General features: G+C 42.5%; 1 protein-coding gene across 1 annotated transcript; it reads left to right on the top strand.

The window, feature by feature from the left end:
- The first annotated feature begins 2,352 nt into the window (after positions 1-2,352).
- igfbp5b (insulin-like growth factor binding protein 5b) lies at positions 2,353-19,981 on the top strand. Its single transcript, XM_029703052.1, has 4 exons — positions 2,353-3,062; positions 15,337-15,560; positions 15,736-15,855; positions 16,034-19,981. Exons 1-4 carry the CDS (start codon positions 2,729-2,731, stop codon positions 16,169-16,171), a joined length of 816 nt encoding a protein of 271 aa, XP_029558912.1. The 5' UTR covers positions 2,353-2,728; the 3' UTR covers positions 16,172-19,981.
- The last annotated feature ends 34 nt before the right edge of the window (positions 19,982-20,015 follow it).

Raw genomic sequence — 20,015 nt, 5'->3', positions numbered from 1 at the left:
CCAGTGAGCACACCACTATGTTCAAGATCCTTTAATGAATGGATCAGAACATTCATGAATGCTCCAAAGGAATAGACACTATATTATGCGAAGTGTGTTGTAATCAGTTTGATAAAATGATGTGTTCTCAAGTGGTTTTGACACATCTCTGCACTAAAGACACACAGACAAAATTACAATAGTATAATGATGAATAAATAGTGAAGCATGTGTGTGGTGCTTGTACAGAATGTTCAAAATAATCAAGAAAAATGATATTAGTGGTTCTGCATGGTCATTGTACTGTAGGTAGCCTAGTGGTTAGAGTGTTGGGCCAGTAACTGAAAGGTTCCTGGTTCAAATACCTGAGCCATCATGGTGAAAAAGCTGTCATTCTTTCCCATGAGCAAGGCACTTAACCCTAATTTGACCAGGGGTGCCATACTACTATGGCGGACCCTGTAAAACAACACACTTCACAGCACCTATCTGGTGTATGTGACAATATGTCTTTTTCTTTTTTGTAATGTTTAGTTCATATTAATGTATCACACTAAACTATGTAGTTCAACAGGTCATATAAAAGCTAAGATATGGAACATAACATTTATGTATATCTGTCTCCCCCTTTTTCAGATTGAGTTACATTAAAGTATACGCTGCATACAGAAGCCAACATTCAAGGAACAGCCTGTGGCTACCTTCATATTCCCTAGCAAGCCATTTTATTGTCAACCTTGCACACAGTGGTCGTGAACTTTCAACGATGAAGCTGATGGTTGATTATTTGTGGGAACTCCCATAGTGAGCTCTTGTCATTGGCAACAGCTCCTTCTAGTGGTCAACTGTCAAACTGCCTGAGCTAAATCAAGGCTGCAGCAAGAATCTCCCACTAACTGGAGATGAACAATTGAATGAGATAGAATGTTTTCAAATACAGAAAAAAAGATAGCAGGCTTCACTTAGCCAGAGTCTGTGAAAGGAGAACAACAAATGATGGTCCCATGTTGAATTGAAGATGTCAGGCTATTACGCATCAGGGTCTGAGCCATTATATTCTACTCCCTCTGAGAGAGTAACACGCAGACAAACCGCGCTCACGCCCACACACACACACACACACACACACACACACACACACACACACACACACACTGAGAGGCATGCATGTATTTAAATCAGTCAGTTGGCTACCTTTGTATCAGAAATGGTGTCCAATGGAGAGAACAGGTGCAGGCTTTAAAGTATGCCTATTTTTAGAGTGAAATAGGCATCCACAGCCAGCGTTATCTAAATACAAAACAGAGATGATCTTAGACAGTCTTCAAGCATTGCCTGATTGTTGCCATATATTCGTCAAGATCTACTGGGTCTAAGCATAATTATTTTAATTTTTTTACAACAGCATGATTTGACTGTGATTTAACACATTTCTACAACATATTTGAGAAATGTAATGTTGATTAGCTATGACAATAAACACTGATTTCATTACCCCTCCACTCTCTATACCAACTACGATATTGTCCCTGATAATGCTTACAGTAGCCTACAAAAAAATACAGTGCATGTATTTTCATTATAGTAAAGGCCTATTCACATACTTCGTTTACGCAGAATGTAGCACTTTTATATATACATATGTTGTATTTAACCAGGAAAATGACCCATTGTGACACTTCATCGCTTTTGCAAGGGACACCTGGCCAAGAAAGAAGCAGCAGTCAATCCACCATTACAAAATGTAAAACATACGATACAAACAGCACAACATGTCACTAAGAGCTGATCCGGCCTAGAAGCATCAACCACCGGGCAGTTTGGAGCCAGACTGACATTGATGGGTATGTGTCAGCTCATACCGGTTCTCACCCCGACAGATTGGAGCCAAAGTACTGTAGTTGATGCCTCACAGTGGTGTATTCTGTCATGATCATGCATTTGACCAATTCTGTGTATAATGCAACTATGATTTAAGCAAACTGGTTTTCCATTCGTTTTGCTCTTAGCTTCGTGCGTAAGCTTCTTTTCTTTAAGTCAATCGATGTGCACCGCTTGAGACGGGGTGGAAAACATTTAGGGGTAAGAAAGGAGTGTTTGCTCGATTAGCAAAAGCACGTATTCAGTAACCGTGGATTGTAATTATGCCTCCAGATGAAGTGTTTAAAAAGATCTGTTTTGATTGAGGTTGCGTTGGTTTCTTGTGTTGCTCCTCGCACTTGGCATTACTCATCGTTCAGCGTGAAAGACTGATCCTATTGCTGTAAAAGGTTGGCCACTTGCCAAGACCTGGAACAAGTGCGCCTCCCTTCCCTGCTGTTAGGCGTATTCATAGTTAGGGGTTTGGCTGATTTTAAAAAGGCAAGCCTGGCCTGAAGTTGATCAGTCTGCTCAAGAAACTTCTCTGCAGGGGAAAGTATTGGAATCGGTTTCAAAGGGGGAAAGGTCCAGGTTTTGTACAAAGAATTGCATTGCACCGTGAGAGGACATCAATTCTGTCAATTAAGAAAAACATTGCATCCCGAAGTGTAGTCTTTTCATGATTTTTTGACTTGTTCTGTGAATACTTTTATTTGTAAATACAAACAATCTTTTTTTTCAGTTTATTTAAACTGGAGTGCTGAAAACACTATACATTTGGATGCGGACATTTTTTATTATTTTTTGCTTTATAAATCGGATCATTTAACCCACGGGCATTGTCGGTCAATTCGTTTCACATTTGAGGTTTAACAATTGCGAGACGAATATGTTTCTCAGTTTTTGTCTACTGGTGACATTTGTCCTGGGGCTATCTGGGTGCTTGGGCTCATATGTGCCCTGCGAGCCGTGCGACCAGAAGGCGCTCTCTATGTGCCCCCCAGTCCCCGTCGGTTGTCAACTCGTGAAGGAGCCGGGCTGCGGTTGCTGCCTAACCTGCGCCTTATCGGAAGGTCAGGCGTGCGGCGTTTACACCGGAACATGCACCCATGGCTTGCGCTGCTTGCCGCGAAATGGAGAAGAGAAGCCACTCCACGCGCTTCTCCATGGCAGGGGAATGTGCACAAACGAGAAAGGATACAAACCCCTCCATCCACCCATAGGTAAGAAGGCGCAATGAATGCGTGTGCTTAGGGGATCCAAGGGGGCTGTGTTAAATACAACAGCCTGATTATTGTCGCAGAGTTGAAATTCAGTTCCAGCTATACCGGCCCCGGTAAACTGCATTATAGACTTTTGGTTCGTTTTTAGCAGCACTTTTCATTTGGTGCTTCCATGACCCCTCGCTAAAAACCTCGCAAACGAGCTTGCATGATGTTTCAGTTTTGTAAAGTAATGCTATTGTGAGCAATTCTATTAGCACACTGACGTTTTGGAATCCACGTTTGAAATAACTGCATAGCATGCATGAGTGGCTCCTATGAGCAAACGGTCCGATTTGTCAGAGATTGCGGCAGGCTTAATTGTGAATCTGGGTCGTTATTAAATTGCACACAGTCGGATTCATCACATGCCACAATAACAGCACATGCACAGAATACATGTGCTATAGCATACAGATGTAGGATCTTAATTTGATCACTCTGTTGCAGGAGAACTGTCCTGCATTGCAGGAAATGTAATGCTTGTAGTGTTTTTGGGGTTTAAAACGGCTTCTGAAGTTTGTCATTTCGTCTTTGAAATTTCAGAATTGATTTTCCCTTACGAAAAATGTATCAACCCCTACAAAAATGTCCATTAATTATAATCCACGTAATAATTCACATGTCCTGTTGCTGCAGGATTATTAACTTTGGGAAACCCTGAGTTAGAGAGCAGCACAGCCAGGACAGAGTTTGGGAAACCCTGCTCTAATTTGCAGTCGCTGTATGGAGCTTGTTATGAATACAGTATGGTAGACTGACTTAAAGCGTTCCTCTTCATGCTTATCTACATGGCTGTGTCCCTCCCCTGTCGCAGTGCCTGCCTGGACTTCTGTTCTTGTGCTCTCTTTCTCACGTGAGAACATATTGTATGTGGTAATACTAATTGCTGCTATTCTTTTTTTCTCTGGAAATTTGTTATATCCATTTTCACTGTGTAAGACACTTGCATTTCTCACAAACACAATTGCCACCCTGAAGTAAATACATATTTTCCAACATATAGTATCGGGTTCTTCTTATTGTAGCCTAATTGATTGAAGAGGGCTCTGCTCTTGAGGCTACAGATCTTTTGAAAACTGAATTTAGGTTTAGTCTCTGTGGGTGGTGTTGAGAGTCGGATTACTGCTCAAATATTACATCTGATGATATGTGTGTGTGTATTTTTGTGTGTGTAGTCTGTGCGCACTTCTAATTCTTAAATGTGTGTGTGCACGGGCAAGAGAAGTTAGGTATAAATTAACCAAACATCAACATTTAGAGGTCAGAGATGGACACATGTTATTAGATGATTCAAGATTTAGATTTTCAGTTGTTGGCAAACTATATTAGGCTACATACAAGTTTTGGTGACAAGCTACATTTGATTAATGCTATTGGTTTATTCTTCGGTTGGCCAGGTTGAAAGACCTGGGCTTTGGATACACCCTACATGTAACTCCCTTGGAGGACATGCATTAAACAACATTAGAATGGAATTCAGACCATTCAAGAGGTCACCATTGTCTGTAGTAATGGCAGCAAGGCTATACATAACATCCAACGAATACTTGCAGCTATAACTGAAATAAACCCAAGTACTTTTGTCTAGCTATAAGTGTCACTCTGATCTAGGAGATTGAATTCCAACACGCACTCTGTGTAAAGCCTGTGGGTGGGTGGGTGTATGTGTGTGTGTGCAGGCGTTTGTGCGTGCATTTGTGTATGTGTGTGAACATAGACTTCTCCTTTGGCACTGGGTGGTAACCGGAGTGCGTCCGTTTTCCTGCCCCTGGTTAGGCAGTGTGGGCGCTCAAGCACAGCACAGTGATTCAGCAGAATGCCTCCGGCTGCTCTTCTCTGAAGGGCTGTCTATCAAGGGCTACGATTGGAATTAGACACAAGCCTTTGGTTTCCTGCTGGGTAGGGTTTCAACCTGCTCTGACCAGCTGAGCAAGGCAGACAGAGAGAGGACAGGTCAAGTGTCCAAAGACAGATCCTCAGGGGACCCAATAGCTTCCATCTCTCGGCTGCATTCATGCAATTCTACAGCATCCTAGCAAGAAAAGTGGACCCACTTTAAACAATATACACATTATAAAGGCTATATATAGCATATGTAAGGTCTTCATAAGTTGTAGTTTGTTTAAAGTGGGACTGCCAGATCAGGATATGTATCTTGAAGAGAGAGAATGACATTGAATTATCTATGTATTTCTCTCTCACAAATGTATTGGCATGACATGGGTATAACACTGTAATACAATGTTGCCAAACTACACACGACTCTGTTGTTTCGTTCTCATCTCTGCATAAGTCTGGTGTCATCCTCTTTTGTTGAGAGGGTTGTGTTCCAAGGAAATGGTGCTTAGCTCTGATGGCTGGGCATAGGAGGCTGGTTTGTGTTGCTGGCCTCTCAGTGCACTGTGTTAGCCCAGAAGAATAGGATCCTGGAACTCCTGCCAACAGATATGACTCCATGGCAGAAGGCCCCTTGCTCTTTGAGCTTGTGAAAGAGCCTTATGTTTGAACAGATTGCTCTTTGCCAAGAAACAAGAAGATGATTAAAGAGAGCGTACAAATCTAGAAAGCTTGACTTGCACATGAACAAGCACGTTGTGCTTTATAAGCACAGCATCAACACAAATGCAGCTTCTGCCAAAGACCAAAAGAACAGAAAATGTGGAGTTTGTGTTTGTGATCCAAGATTTTTTTGTTGCCTTGGTGGTACATTTGCACGTTTTAGTGCAATCACAAGCCAATGCGAAGAAGCCAGTTGTTGGTCACCTGTCCTTGTTAACACAATTTACAATGACTATGGCACAAAACAAATGCTCGCACCCTAACTGTGGTGTTAGGGATGGATCCAAATTTACAGAACAGTTACCTGGAGGAAAATGGGGGAGGGCCATGGTTTAAAAATTTCTGTCAAGGGGAGGTTTTAGCCTTTTTTTTCAATCTAGTCCAAGGGAGGGTCATGTAATTTGTCATGGATGTGTTTTAGAATTAGTTGTTTATTAGGCTATATATCGTTGTGTGTCCGAATGCCGCACCTCATCTCTGATTCTCCGCTGGGCGCGCAATATCAAGTGTGCCTACAGGATATTTAGTGTAGTCTCAATCAAATGATCCATAGGCTATAAGCTACGAAGTGCATGCTCGGAGAAGCACATAGCAAAGTTAAAATTTCGAAGATTGCGGGATGGTGTAAATTAAACTAGGGTGCATGACACACTGCTCAGTCCAACCCTGAGCCCCAGCCTGCTCTGCTCTAGCTGATCAAATACATTTTTGTGTGCTACCTAACCAATGGCTGCGCTGTGTAGGCCTATGGTGGCAGTTCAGGAGGAGAGTCAAAAGCTTCCTCAGATTATACATTTTTTTGATTAGGCCTAGCCTAAAAAAAATCACTATCTTGTACGCAGACTAGCCTATAGCCTATGTTCGGTTCAGTTTGAGAAGGAGAGCACGAAGATTAGGAGGACCGGAGTGTAACTTCGATAGCTTGCTACTACTATAATAGATTTTATTAACAACAACATGTTTGTTGCCATGATGTATTTATCAGAGCTATTGACCTCACAATAAGCCAGATTCAAGTAATTTACATTGTGGTGCTGAAACTCGAAACATCAGCTGTGGCACAATCAATCGGAAATGGACAGCTCATGGTGCTGAAAGTAGGCGTATTCGAATAGGCATAATTCATTTAAACCATCTTCATTTTAATTAGACGTTACTAACAACAAAAGGGCTTTGTGTTGGAGCCTATTGCTTCCTATTTTAGAAAATGTTGCTATAGGCTGCTATATCCATAGATTTGTCGGTAAATTCCTTCGACCACAATGCACTCTTTAAATAGCCTACGCCCGTGTCAGTGAAGGGCTGTTAAGTTAAAACCAAGACTTGAATTAAGGGGGTATGAGAGTGTATGCCATAGTCCTACCTTTTTATTAAAGAAAATGGCAAAAATCAAAGGCCTACCCCTTGTTAGCTTAAGATTCTGAAGAAAATAAAACAGATTCGATTATATAACGTGATCTATAACAGCGCTTTGGTCCGTGATCCTTTATGCTAGAAACAAGCTGTAAAATCTGTGGGAAAGAGGTGACTCTCATCGTTTTGTTGCTTTGACATTCAGAGGCTGAGCTACAACCTTTTATGGCCGAGGAGACAATAAATAGAGTTTGCTTGGGAAGTAATCTAATTCTGTCACTACCAATTGATTAAGCTATTCACTTTCTATACAATAGAAGATGTTTAAACCCAGACAGCTTTTAGGGAAACACTTGTTATCTTGTTGGGTTAAGCCACGAAAGAAGAGTAGCCAGCAGTTGGTAGGCCTACTCTGTCTGGGGTGGAAAGGTAGGCCTAACTTTTGAAAGTACCATGCTCAGATTCCTAATGATGTCTCAGATGTAATTATTTGCGAACAAGGACAGTTTCATTGCAAACAAGACACACTGATGGCATTGGAGTAATATGATCAGATGAACACATAGGCCTACCGCTCTGTCTATTCTTAGCCTGTAATATGTGTGGTATTCTGCTAATATGTCAAATGACGTAGAATTGCATTACATTTTGATAAAATGCAACTTTTTCTCAGACCTGCAAATACAATCATAGATTCATGCATTGCTTTGTAATAAAGGAGATCTTTCCACCCCTACTCTTGTCCAGGGTAAACGGTAGACATGTTCTCTGCTATTTTAATTATTATTTGGGGTATAGGGGAGGGTTACCTGTTTTTTTGTTCAAGCGTTAAGGGAGGGTTTAGGTCAAATATATTTTGCTCAAGGAAGGGTAATCCATTTTCATTTCAGAGAGGTCCGATTTTCTCCATGTAACCTTTATTATAAATTAAGTTTACTCCCTTAGCTTGACAACTTAATCCATGTGTCAAGTGATTTGTGGCTCTGTTGTTTTAAAGGCTAGAACTAGGGGGAAGATTTAGTTTTCTTTATCCCTTCTCTTTTACAGATAAAATACAGCCCCAGCCATGTAAAGAACATATTTTACGGTAGCAGGGTCAACTTCAAGTATTTCCACACCAATTTTCCTCGTCTGAACTGATCAGACAGACCAACAGAATGCCAGTATGGGCTAGTTGACGTTGCACATCCCTACTGCATTGTTATATTACCTAATCGAGAAAACATCCTTTCATTTTTATTTTACATCAGACAAGCCAGTCTCCTCCAACAGAGAGTCCACTGACAATACACGTTTGTGTTAGGCATCTTGGTTGGCCTATCTACTATAAATGGTCTACTTGAACACTTACTGTACTGTAGACATTGCACACAAATGGCTCTATCCTTTATGGACAGTTCAGTTGACTCAGAGATGGCCCCAACTTTTTGATTGTTACATTGCTAGGTCATAGGGAGAAGACCATTGCTGACGGGGATTTTACAACTCACTCACCATGAACCCCCTCCTCACAGAACTGGATGTTGTTGAATGCTAAATATAACCAACCTCATCCGATGTGAAACAGTTTATCAATGACATGCCGTCTTCGGCGTACAATATGTAGTCTTCTTTGGTGTAGGTTCTGGTTTTCTAGAATGCTGTGCCATTGCAAGTGTTAATCATGGGAAACCAATTGCTAATGTAATGTTCTCCAAAATAACACGCAAACATGCTCTATGCTCAAGCTATGGCATTGTTCCCATGCACAGTGTTAAAGCTAAAGAACCTACTTTGGAGTTGGCACGCTTGAATGAGTTCTTCCAATAAAGTTTTATAGCAATCAGTCTAGCATTTGTCACTTACACCTGGAAGGCTAGTGGGTAACAGCTGTGGAGAGAATCAGCTCACACAGTAGTCTCCTCTATTAGAAACATGTGACTCCAAAGGTAGTGACATCCACATGCTAGCTTTTAAACCGGCGTGATCTGACCTAAACTGTGTAAGCCCTGTTAACCCCAACGCTGCCACCATTTACCGCTCCAACTCCAGGGTCATGCTCAGTAGAGAACACCAAAAGTTCTGCAACAAACAATGAAAATGATTGTTTAGTACTTTCCTTTTCACCCTGTTTCAATACATTTTCTCCCTACTGGACACGACCCAGGACAGCATAAGGATGTTATTGGGCTCAAAATCAACTAATCACTTCCCACAGAAGAACCTAACTTGTTGAAAGTCACTGTAATGAGCTCAACAAAAAAGCCTGCCTCAAGTTTCTTTGCAGAACGGGAACAATAGAGGTCCTTATCTTTTGTCTGCAACTTTGGTGCCAGTTTCAGCTCCAAAATGTGGATTTTGTCATTTTCATCTTCATCTCTGGCCTCAGTGTCTGAAGTTGAGCTTTGGACAGTGGACAGAGAACGTTCATGGCGAGCCAAAGTAGCAGCCTCTGCCCCCGGGGATTATGTCACACCCAGCAATTGTGTAGTGGTGAAGGTTGACCCAGAAAAAGGCAGCGTCTGTCCATGTGGCTTGTCAAAAAAACTAAACTCAGATGTGTAATGAGACCTCAAGACTAAAATTAGGCTTGCGCAGGAGAGCAGCGGCATGTAGCATCGCGATAGTGTGCTTTCAACTGCTGTCGAACATACAATTTTACCTCAAAGGAGAAATGTCTTTGGTGCAGCAGTTGCGAGAGGGGGAGTGGGGTCTATCTATGCCCTACTTGGAAGGGACTCTCATCCCTACGGAACAAGTGTTCCTTTAATTTTCAATCCCTGAATTGTTCCTGCTGCTATTTGCTGCTATTTTTAGCTCTTGTTTTTTTTTTTGCACTATACATATTTGTTGCACATTGTACCTTAGAAAAAGTTATTTCCTGTAAGTTGCTGATTGAGATTGAATTCAGTGCCAGAGGAGACTGCAATTGTACGGCCCAGATACAAGGTTCAAAACAGGAACCAACAATACATACTGTAATGAACAAAGCAGTAGCATGGTCTCCTTGTCCAACCAAAGCTGTCATTTAGCAGTACAAAAGGGTGTGTTAATAATGATACCACCTGAATATGATTACACTTTTTATAATGAGGTCCAGCATTTTTATTTAAAGCGGAAAGAAAAGCGCTAAAGACATTGCTAAATTTCCCCTCTGAATCCTTTGTCCCTCTGCTTTGACTGGTAGTAGCCATCTAAACGTGTCAATAAAGTGTATGGAAATAATGTAATTCTGGATAAGTTTTACATGACTACGATTTGACTATCCACCAGCACTTACAGTGCATTCGGAAAGTATTCAGACACCTTGACTTTTCCCGCATTTTGTTACGTTACAGCCTTATTCAAAAATGGATTAAAATCAATCTTCACACATTACCCGATAATGACAAAGCAAAAACAGGTTTTTAGAAATGTTTGCAAATGTATAAAAAATATAAAATAAGTATTCAGACCCTTTACTCAGTACTTGGTTGAAGCAGCTTTGGCAGCGATTACAGCCTCGAGTCTTCTTGGATATGATGCTACAAGTTCGGCACACCTGTATTTGGGGAGTTTCTCCCATTCTTCTCTGCAGATCCTCTCAAGCTCTGTCAGGTTGGATGGGGAGCGTCACTGCACAGCTATTTTCAGGTCTCTCCAGAGATGTTTGATCGGGTTCAAGTCCGGGCTCTGGCTGGGCCACTCCAGGACATTCAGAGACTTGTCCCGAAGCCACTCCTGTGTTGTCTTGGCTGTGTGCTTAGGGTCGTTGTCCTGTTGGAAGGTAACTTTCGCCCCAGTTTGAGTGCTCTGGGGCAGGTTTTCATAAAGGATCTCTCTGTACTTTGCTCCGTTCATCTTTCCCTCGATTCTGAATAGTCTCCCAGTCCCTGCCGCTGAAAAACATACCTACAGCATGATGCTGCCACCACCATGCTTCACTCTAGGGATGGTGTCAGGTTTCCTCCAGACGTGATGCTTGGCATTCAGGCCAAAGAGTTCAATCTTGGTTTCATCAGACCAGAGAATCTTGTCTCTCATGGTCTAAGAGTCCATTAGGTGCCTTTTGGCAAACTCCAAGCAGGCTGTCGTGTGCCTTTTACAGAGGAGAGGCTTGCATCTGGCCATTCTACCATAAAGTCCTGATTGGTGGAGTGCTGCAGAGATGGTTTTCCTTCTGGAAGGTTCTCACATCTCCACAGAGGATCTCTGGAGCTCTGTCAGAGTGACCTTTGGGTTCTTGGTCACCTCCCTGATCAAGGCTTTTCTCCCCCGATTGCTCAGTTTGGCCGGGTGGCCAGCTCTAGGAAGAGTCTTGATGGTTCCAAACTTCTTCCATTTAAGAATGATGGAGGCCACAGTGTTCTTGGGGACCTTCAATGCTGCAGAAATGTTTTGGTACGGTACCCCGACACAGTCCTGTCTCGGAGCTCTACGGACAATTCCTTCGACCTCATGACTTGGTTTTTGCTCTAACATGCACTGTGGGACCTTATATAGACAGGTGTGTGCCTTTCCAAATCATGTCCAATCAATTTCATTTATCACAGGTGGACTCCAGTTAAGTTGTAGAAACATCTCAAGGATGATCAATGGAAACAGGATGCACCTGAGCTCAATATCGAGTCTCATCGCAAAGGGTCTGAATACTTATGTAAATATGGTATTTATTCTTCTTTTTTTTTAGGTGGAAACATTTCTAAAAACCTGTTTTCGCTTTGTCATTATGGGGTATTGTGTGTAGATTGATGAGGATAAACATTTATTTTATCAATTTTAGGATAAGGCTGTAACGTAACAAAATGTGGAAAATGGGAAAGGGTCTGAATACTTTCCGAATGCACTGTATAGTGGCACTATCTTATTTACTGATAACAAATCAACATGTTCTTCTTACACTGCATTGCCCTCCAGCTGTGTTGGAGGGCAATTCAGTGTTTGAGTGGTGCCCCAATGATTAAGGCCATTCATTGTGGAATTCAATGTGCTCCAATGACTGTACATTTTGTTTAGATCCCTACAGGCTCTTGGTCTGGATCATGTATTCCTACCTGTAATATAATTACTCAAGTGCAATGTTCCATTTATTTTATTTGTATTTTATTTACCCTTTATTTTACCAGGCAGGTCAATTAAGAACAAATTCTTATTTACAATGATGGTGCAAGATTTTTCCATGTCTCCTTCTCTATGCTACAACAGCATGGATATCAGGCCATGGACTCTGTCCAGAAGCCTTGCAATATTAAGCATCAGAATCAGACTGAGGGACCCATGGTTGGCCAGTATCATGGCTAAAAGATGACAGAGGACTTCCTGCTCCGTTATCACTATGCTATCGCATACCCCCTGACCCCCGGATTAGCAGCACCTTTACTCAACACCTAGGATCTTGTAAAGGTGTAATTTCAGAGGGTGTTCTGTGCTAGTTCATGGACTAGGGTACACTCAGTGGTGTAAGGTGTGTGAGCCAATGAGAATTTGAGCAACTCATTGTTCTGGTGCATTTTCCACCCCAAGTTGCATGACTGTGAACTCATAAAGACCAGCTGAGAGAGAGAAAAAGAACTGAAAGAAGAGTGGCTTATCGTTCACGCTTAGGCTTCCTGGCTGAAAGAAACTTCCCACTGGGCACAGACATCAATTCAATGTCAATTCAACATCTATTCCACGTTGTTTCAATGTAATTTAATTGAAATGATGTGGAAACAATGTTGATTCAAGCAGTGTGCCCAGTGAGTTGGGATATTCATGAAGCATAATTGCCCCGCACACATGTACATTTTTAAACAGAGGTGTATCGGTTGCAACTCCTTTGCCTGTTCCGTTCCTCTTGTCTTAATGAAAACTTTAGTGAGAACAAGGGGAGAGATACCAATACCTTGTCAGCCTGGGCTTAATGGAGGGGGCTGCATGTGACCGTGCTGTCTTGGCTGGAGGCCAGCATCCTGGCAGTGTTTCAGTACTTAAACACAGGCCGACTAAGCCTCCTTTACAAGCTGGGGACCCTAAGCATGGAAAAACTGAGTTTTTGCCGCTGCAGTGAAGAGCCCACTTCAGAAAATACAAATGTGGTGGTTTAGAAACAGAGAGGGTGAGAGAGAAAAAGAGAGCGGGGGAGAGAGAGAGAGAGACTCCATTGTCTGCAAACAGGCTACACTCTGGGTATTGTTGGCTAAAGATGGGTACATTCTGTCTCCATGTCGTTGAATTGCAGGCACAGCTTGTGAATTGGAAGCACAAAAGCACTTTATTTACTCTGGGCAAGGAGTATGATGTAGTAAAATAAACACTACGTTTTGTAATAATAATAATATCAATTTAAACGGTTGATGGATGTTCATTTTCGCCATCAAATATGAAGCAAACTTCTACCATCCCATATTTCAATAGAACATCCAATATAACGTCCAATATTTCCTCACAAGTTTATACACACACAAGTAACACAAACTCTCATCCCTCACTTGAGCTAATGAGCTTGTTCACAAATCCTACTGCTAATGTAATTGGAGTACAATGATGTCAGTGTGCTGACATTTCTCAATCTAATATTTCTCCACCCAAATCATATTAGGCTGAATGTGAATACATGTCATGGATCATGAGACATAGCAGTCTTTCTGGAAGATACTGAAATGTTTGGGATCTCACATGTAAAGTAGGTCAATGATGTGTTGCATTTGTAAAATGGAAGGGGGACACGTTCTCCGGTTTGTTGAAACCCTGAAAATGGTTTGCAAAATCACAGAATCATTCATGAAGGCTTGAAACACATATATGCAGCATTGTCATCAGTGGTACTTTAAATACTGATCAAATTAAGGATTCTTCCCCCAGCATCCAGTCATCGAGCACGTAGGAAAGCTCATTTGACATACTTATTTATAGCGTTTTATAGCCCTGGCGGTCTGAGCAGGAAGAGTCGAGGACATATCCAAACACAGAGACGCCTGCCAAGTCATGAGTTGTGAGATTACTTTCAAAGCGAGGACGGCAGTTCAGAAGCCAGGGTCCCAATTCCGGTAATCACCCTCCTCCCTTCATCCCCCAACTCACCTCCTCCCAGACACCCCTGCTGTGTCCAGACTCTTCAGACATCAATTCTCGGGAATATACCGCTCAGTGGTCACATACCTCTCTTTTTTTCCCCAAGGTGGCCATGTACTAAGTCCAGACCACTAGCCTATACTTAATTAAGATAACATTAAAACGTGGTTATGTTTCAATAATTTTTTATGGTCCCCCTCTTCAGCTGTCTGTCGATATCTTGCGGTTGTCTCTCCCCAACAATACTTTGCACATTCAACCACTACTGCGGTTGGGCCAGCCCTCCTCATTGCCACCGATGCAATGACCTGTAGGTTTCCTTGCTGGATAAATATAACCCCAGTCATCTACTGGCACTGCGGCCGCTCACCAGTTGGGGCCTGGCAAAGTCCCATAACAGAGCCTTGTGTGCTTACGATAGACTAAGCAAAGATGGGAGAGGAGCGCTCATCTCTTTGGCCTCAGAGAACCTCATGCAGGCTAGGGCTCTTGGCTTATGGGGGCTGAGCCCAGAGGAGGGACTGGAGGAGAGGGGATAAGGGATCAGGACCCCAAATCTCTAGCCTGGTGGGAACTTCAAATGTACCTCTAGGACTGTAGTGCCCCCTGGGGAGTGGGATGGGGTAGGGGGAGAGCACTGGTCTTTCTGCCTGGCTTCAGGCTATTTTACATTATTAAGTTATGTTTCTTGATATGAAATTATACTGTACGTTCAGCCTACGATGTGTCCACCTCTGCCATAGGCTTCAGTTGCCATGGATCCTCAGTTACCATGACATCAACATCTGATCTGTGAGAGATGTGAAAGTCTGCAAGAATTGCCAGAGAAGTATTTTATTGCCAAAATGGCTTATGATCAACCAAATAAGCCATTGTGTCACCCAAAATGCCACACACCTTGTTGCAGAGATGTCTTGGAGACAAGGACAAGCATGTAGCCAGCATGATACAGAAGTGACTGAGATAAGCTTTTGTCATTTTTGGTCAGCGTTCAGACATGTTTACTTTCTTTCCTTTGACCTCCATTAGTTGATGATGGCTGTTTGTATGGTGGGGGAGGGGTGAGGTGGTGGAGGAGGTACAGTAGTTTATCAGCTGTTGATCCTTGATCCTGACCCCTCCTTTGTAAACAATGCAAAAGCAACATTTGGTGGCCCAAACTCTGGGAAAAGCATCTGGGAGTCCATATTTTCGTTTGTGCAGGAAAAGCTGTTAGAACATTTTAGGTGGGGGTAATATGACAAGTATGTGCTGTTTTAGTTCATGTTGATGACACACCCATTGATACAAATATTTTTTCCATGTGTAGATCATGAGTCTCGGGAACACGAGGACACCCTGACAACCGAAATAATGGAGGACCAACTGCAGCCTGCTAAAGTGCCGCTCCTCCCCAAGCAGGACGTCATCAACAGCAAGAAGATCCAGGCCATGCGCAAGGACAAGGACCGCAAGCGGGCGCAGGCCAAACTGCGCTCCATTGGGCCCATGGACTACTCCCCACTCCCCATTGACAAGCACGAGCCAGAGTTTGTAAGTACAAGAGTGGAGAGTAGGAGAGATGGGGTCTAACGCTAATATTGTGCTGATGCTTGCTAGTGTGCATCTTCAACTCTGGTCCTAGGAGAGAGAACTGATTGTGCAGGATTTTGTTCCACCCATGGAGCTAGCACTGGGAACTAATGTTAGTTGTATCATTCCTCCACAGGGTCCTTGCAGGAGGAAGCTGGATGGGATCATCCAGGGAATGAAGGACACATCCCGTGTCATGGCCCTGTCCCTGTACCTCCCCAACTGTGACAGAAAGGGCTTCTTCAAACGCAAACAGGTGAGAACCATCCCTCCGTCATCATCCTTATTCATGGTTTAACATAGACCCGTTGTATACTGATGTGCCTCTTCAGATCCACATTGGCTCCAAAATAATATTTGTTGTTACAATGTCTTTCTCTCTCTCATTCTCTCTTTCCCTCCCTTGTGTTGCTGCACATTGATCGCTCCCACAGTGCAAACCCTCTCGTGGCAGGAAGCGGGGCATCTGCTGGTGCGTGGACAAGTATGGCGTGCAGCTGCCCGGTACAGACTACAGCGGGGGAGACATCCAATGCAAGGACCTAGAGAGCAGCAGCATCAACAATGAGTGAATAGGCTGCTCCAACCTCGTCCCGATCACCTGACCCAGGGCCCTGCCTCCTCCTTTCCCTCCTGCCTGTCTGCTCCGCCCTCCAGTCACTTTTTGAGATTTTCAATACAAAAAAAAATAAAACCATCAAATGAACGAAAGGACAGGCTTGAAAAAAGGACACCTGAAATCTCTTTTTTTTTTGTGTGTGACTGTGTGCTCATCTCTTAGTAGACGGAACCCAGGAGGTTTTAAGCCCTTGTTTGACCCTCGGGCCCCTCCCCCACTAAGAGCTGGGAACCACACTAATGATTCATGAAAATATATACTTGTGTTGATATATTTTTATAGAAGCTGGGGTGTAAGCACCAAACTTTGTATCATGTAAAGCTAACATAAAAGCGATGAAAAAACGAAAATAAGGCATGCTGATTATAAACAGGACTGTTTTGATCTTTCACATCTATTGCTATTGAGGTGTCAGAGGAGATAGCTGGACCTTCTATTGGCAGAGGTATTTGTTTTTTTGTTTGGTTGCTTTCCAAAAAAGAAAAAAGAAGCATGTGATAGGGTCTTTCTGAGACAGTTGACTCTATTTGGGTATTTGGTTCTGTCACAGCACTTATGAATAGGGGAACCTACTTGGATATGTGTAACTTCACTAAGTTTGTGTGGGCGTGCATGTATGTGTGTTTGAGTGTGTGTGTGTGTGTGTTTGAGAGAGAGAGGGAGTGAGCCTTTAACACAAGAATGTCATTTTTCTTTCTCTTTTCGTCTTGTCACAACAACAACATAACAAGCATTATTTCTGGTGCTTGAAGTAGTCTTGAGGATGGATTTCTCCCACTAGCCTATGAAACCTATGTATCTGGGAAAATGGAGAGTGTTTGACATAATAAGCAGCTCATTACAGACGAACCTATGTAAGTGACTCTTTAACTCTGTAGCTAGCCTGATATGCCAACTGTGCCTATTGTTAACAGACACTGCCATGCAGGGTAACACAGAACTTAATGGAGAACACTGCCCCTACTGGTGAAGGGAATACTGCCACAAAGTGCCCATTCTCTCATCTGATCAGAGCTGTGCTCAGCAAGACTCCATTGGTCCAACTACCTGGACTTAAAGAATATTGAATGTGGCTGAACAATCATGCAGTCCCCCAATAACTAACAGCAGTAATGCATTTTATTGCTAAATTCTGGACAAAAATTGTGAGAACGAGGGGGAAAAAGCATGTTGTAGACTTGCATTCACCAGTGAGGCTAGATGTTTACTCTTTGTCTCAGTTGCTCGAGGGTGTAGTCTTGTATGGTTTTGTTTGTACTGTTTTCTTTGCCTTCAGTGAAGTAACAACCGCCCACTTTTGAGCCATGTTCCTTAACCAAGTGGTCCCCTAACACTGCTGCGGTGTAACCTTGGTGTATTACTTTTACCTATAGATTAATGAATGTTCTTTTTTTAAACAACAACTACAATGTACTGGTGCTTGGAAAAGGACGTGTGTATTTTAGCCTGTAAACAATTTGAATAGTTCCATGACATCATCCTTATTTGAATATGAGACAGTCAAAAAAAAGCTATACCCCATCTATATCCTTCCCCCTTTGCTTGCATGTCGCACCCCAAAATTGTTCCCTCCTTCTAGACAACTTGTTTTTCAACACAACATTACTTGCATTGGAAATGGTGAGCAATTTTCCTTCCGCTGAAGGGGGGCATCGTTGAACACTACCTACAGGGTCAGTTGAAAGAGTTTATGTCCGTCTGTGTGCAAGTCGCAGTGCCTTCCTACATGCAAATCTACATTTGAATAGTGACGCAAATGCAATGTGGTAGCTGTCTAAGGGACAGAAACCCTGCTCGTGCTGAGAGGACCCAGAGTAGTAGTTTTTGGTCTAGTACAGACAAAGGGTAACTCTATAGGATGTGACATAGCCCTTGTAATCGTGTCACAATAACATTATGAATCCGTTGCTAATCCCTCTCTGTGGGCAAGGCAGACCAGAATACCGCTTCTGTCTCTTATTTTCAAACGCACTGATAAGCTACAACATTGCTTTCAAAGTTGCCTGCCAATGTATTCGATTGCCAGAAAATATAAGCCAAGTGATGTTACCGAGTTAGCACTAGCAAACTGCTGCTGCTTCTCTCTCCCAGTAGTCAGAGAAGAGATGTAGAAGGCATTACTAGCCATCAGATCCTATTCCACAGCGTAAGTGGTCATAGTTACTCTAGCCAGGGAGTGGGAGGCAGGGGGAAAGGCCATCAGCAGACAACAAATGAAAGAGCTTTTACTCCAGCCTCAGTTGAGTCTGTGAACCAACCATTACGTAATATTATCCGTTTGGACATACAGATGTGATGGATAGGATACTCTTGTTTTTCATGGCTCATAATAGCAACGAGATGCTGTAACACTAACAATGGGGTCAATACGTTCAGGCCTATAGCTTTATACCCTCATTTACTATGAGGCAGAATTAGTGGGAAAAAAGTCACTACACCCTCCTACCCTTCACATCCAAAATGCCTTCTTACATGGAGGTGAACTATTCAGCCCCTGTGGCAAATCTCAAATCACTAGATCCTCCTATACCCAATGCAGCTTGGCACCCTTCCCCACCTCCACCCCAGTCCACTTTGAAAGAAAGCAGCTTGCACTTACTGTACAGAACTTAAAACAACTACAATATTAATACCGACAGACAATGTCCTGTAATAGTGTTGCTTGTGTATAAAAACAGAACAAGCTAAACATTTACTGTGATTCAGAATCAGGCCTCTGCAAGGCCTTCTGGGTAATCGTTGACAGGGGCTTATGTGGCCCATGCCTGGGACCATCACCAATGTCCAATAAGGAAAAGGGGATAATAACACACAGTACCATACATTAGCAACCACACAACTGTCCCACTTTGATCTAACTGTTCTCATGGACTCTAGCACACAGAGAGTGAGAGAGAAAGAATGACAGAGTGAGAGAGCGAAAGCAAGAGACAGAGCACCATGGACAGGGGTCGTGTTCAGGGCCTAGCCACACACCACCCCATCCCAGAGGGGTCACCAATCGCATGACAGTAGATACAGTTAGGAACAGACACAAGGAGACCTGGGAATCTGAGGAACAGGAACGCAGCTAGCGGCAGATGTTTAGATGTTGACTCCCTCTCCAACTTCAATGTTCGCCTTCCATTTTAAGAGCAGTCTATCAGAAGCCTATTGAAGTACTTGGCCAGCCATAATGATGCAGTCTAACTGGGCATTTTCAAAATTAAGATTTGCCAAGGCTATCCTGGTTCAAAGAAAATGTGGATAAGGGCATTGAATAATTTGAGGTCTAATCAACAAATTGACACATTTCAACCAAGCTGCGAATTGTGCAAATTCTCGATACATTTTCTTTGTGGTATGGCGTTAGATTGAGGTGTTGGAGAGGTTGAATTTTAAAGTGTCTTCTTCAGATTCCTAGTCTCCGACCTGGTTATAGACTCATACAGTTCATACTACAATAGTAACTACAGCTTTTTTTTCTGAATGCATAACGTTTTTATGGATGAAACGAGACAAAATCAATTGGTTATCTTAATAACATGCGGTGTTAACTGGCTTGTGAAAAAAGACCCATTGGTGCCGGAGGATAGTTACAAGAAATGGTCAGCATTTGGAACTCTTCATGAAACAAATATAAAAAAGACAAAAAATCTCAAATTATTAAAGTGAATATCACTGTGTAATATTTATTCAACTTGTAATTTATGTACTCTTTTAACCTTTGTCTTTTTTGTTATGATAAAGCATTTATTTAAATAAAGTTATGTATTCATTTAAAGACTTAGTAGTGATGTGTTTTTTTGATGTGCAGT

The sequence above is a fragment of the Salmo trutta genome, chromosome 20 (assembly GCF_901001165.1).
Source record: "Salmo trutta chromosome 20, fSalTru1.1, whole genome shotgun sequence".
NCBI lineage: Eukaryota > Metazoa > Chordata > Actinopteri > Salmoniformes > Salmonidae > Salmo > Salmo trutta.
The sequence above is the reverse complement of the archived record's forward strand: the minus strand, read 5'-3'. Positions and strand labels throughout refer to the sequence as shown.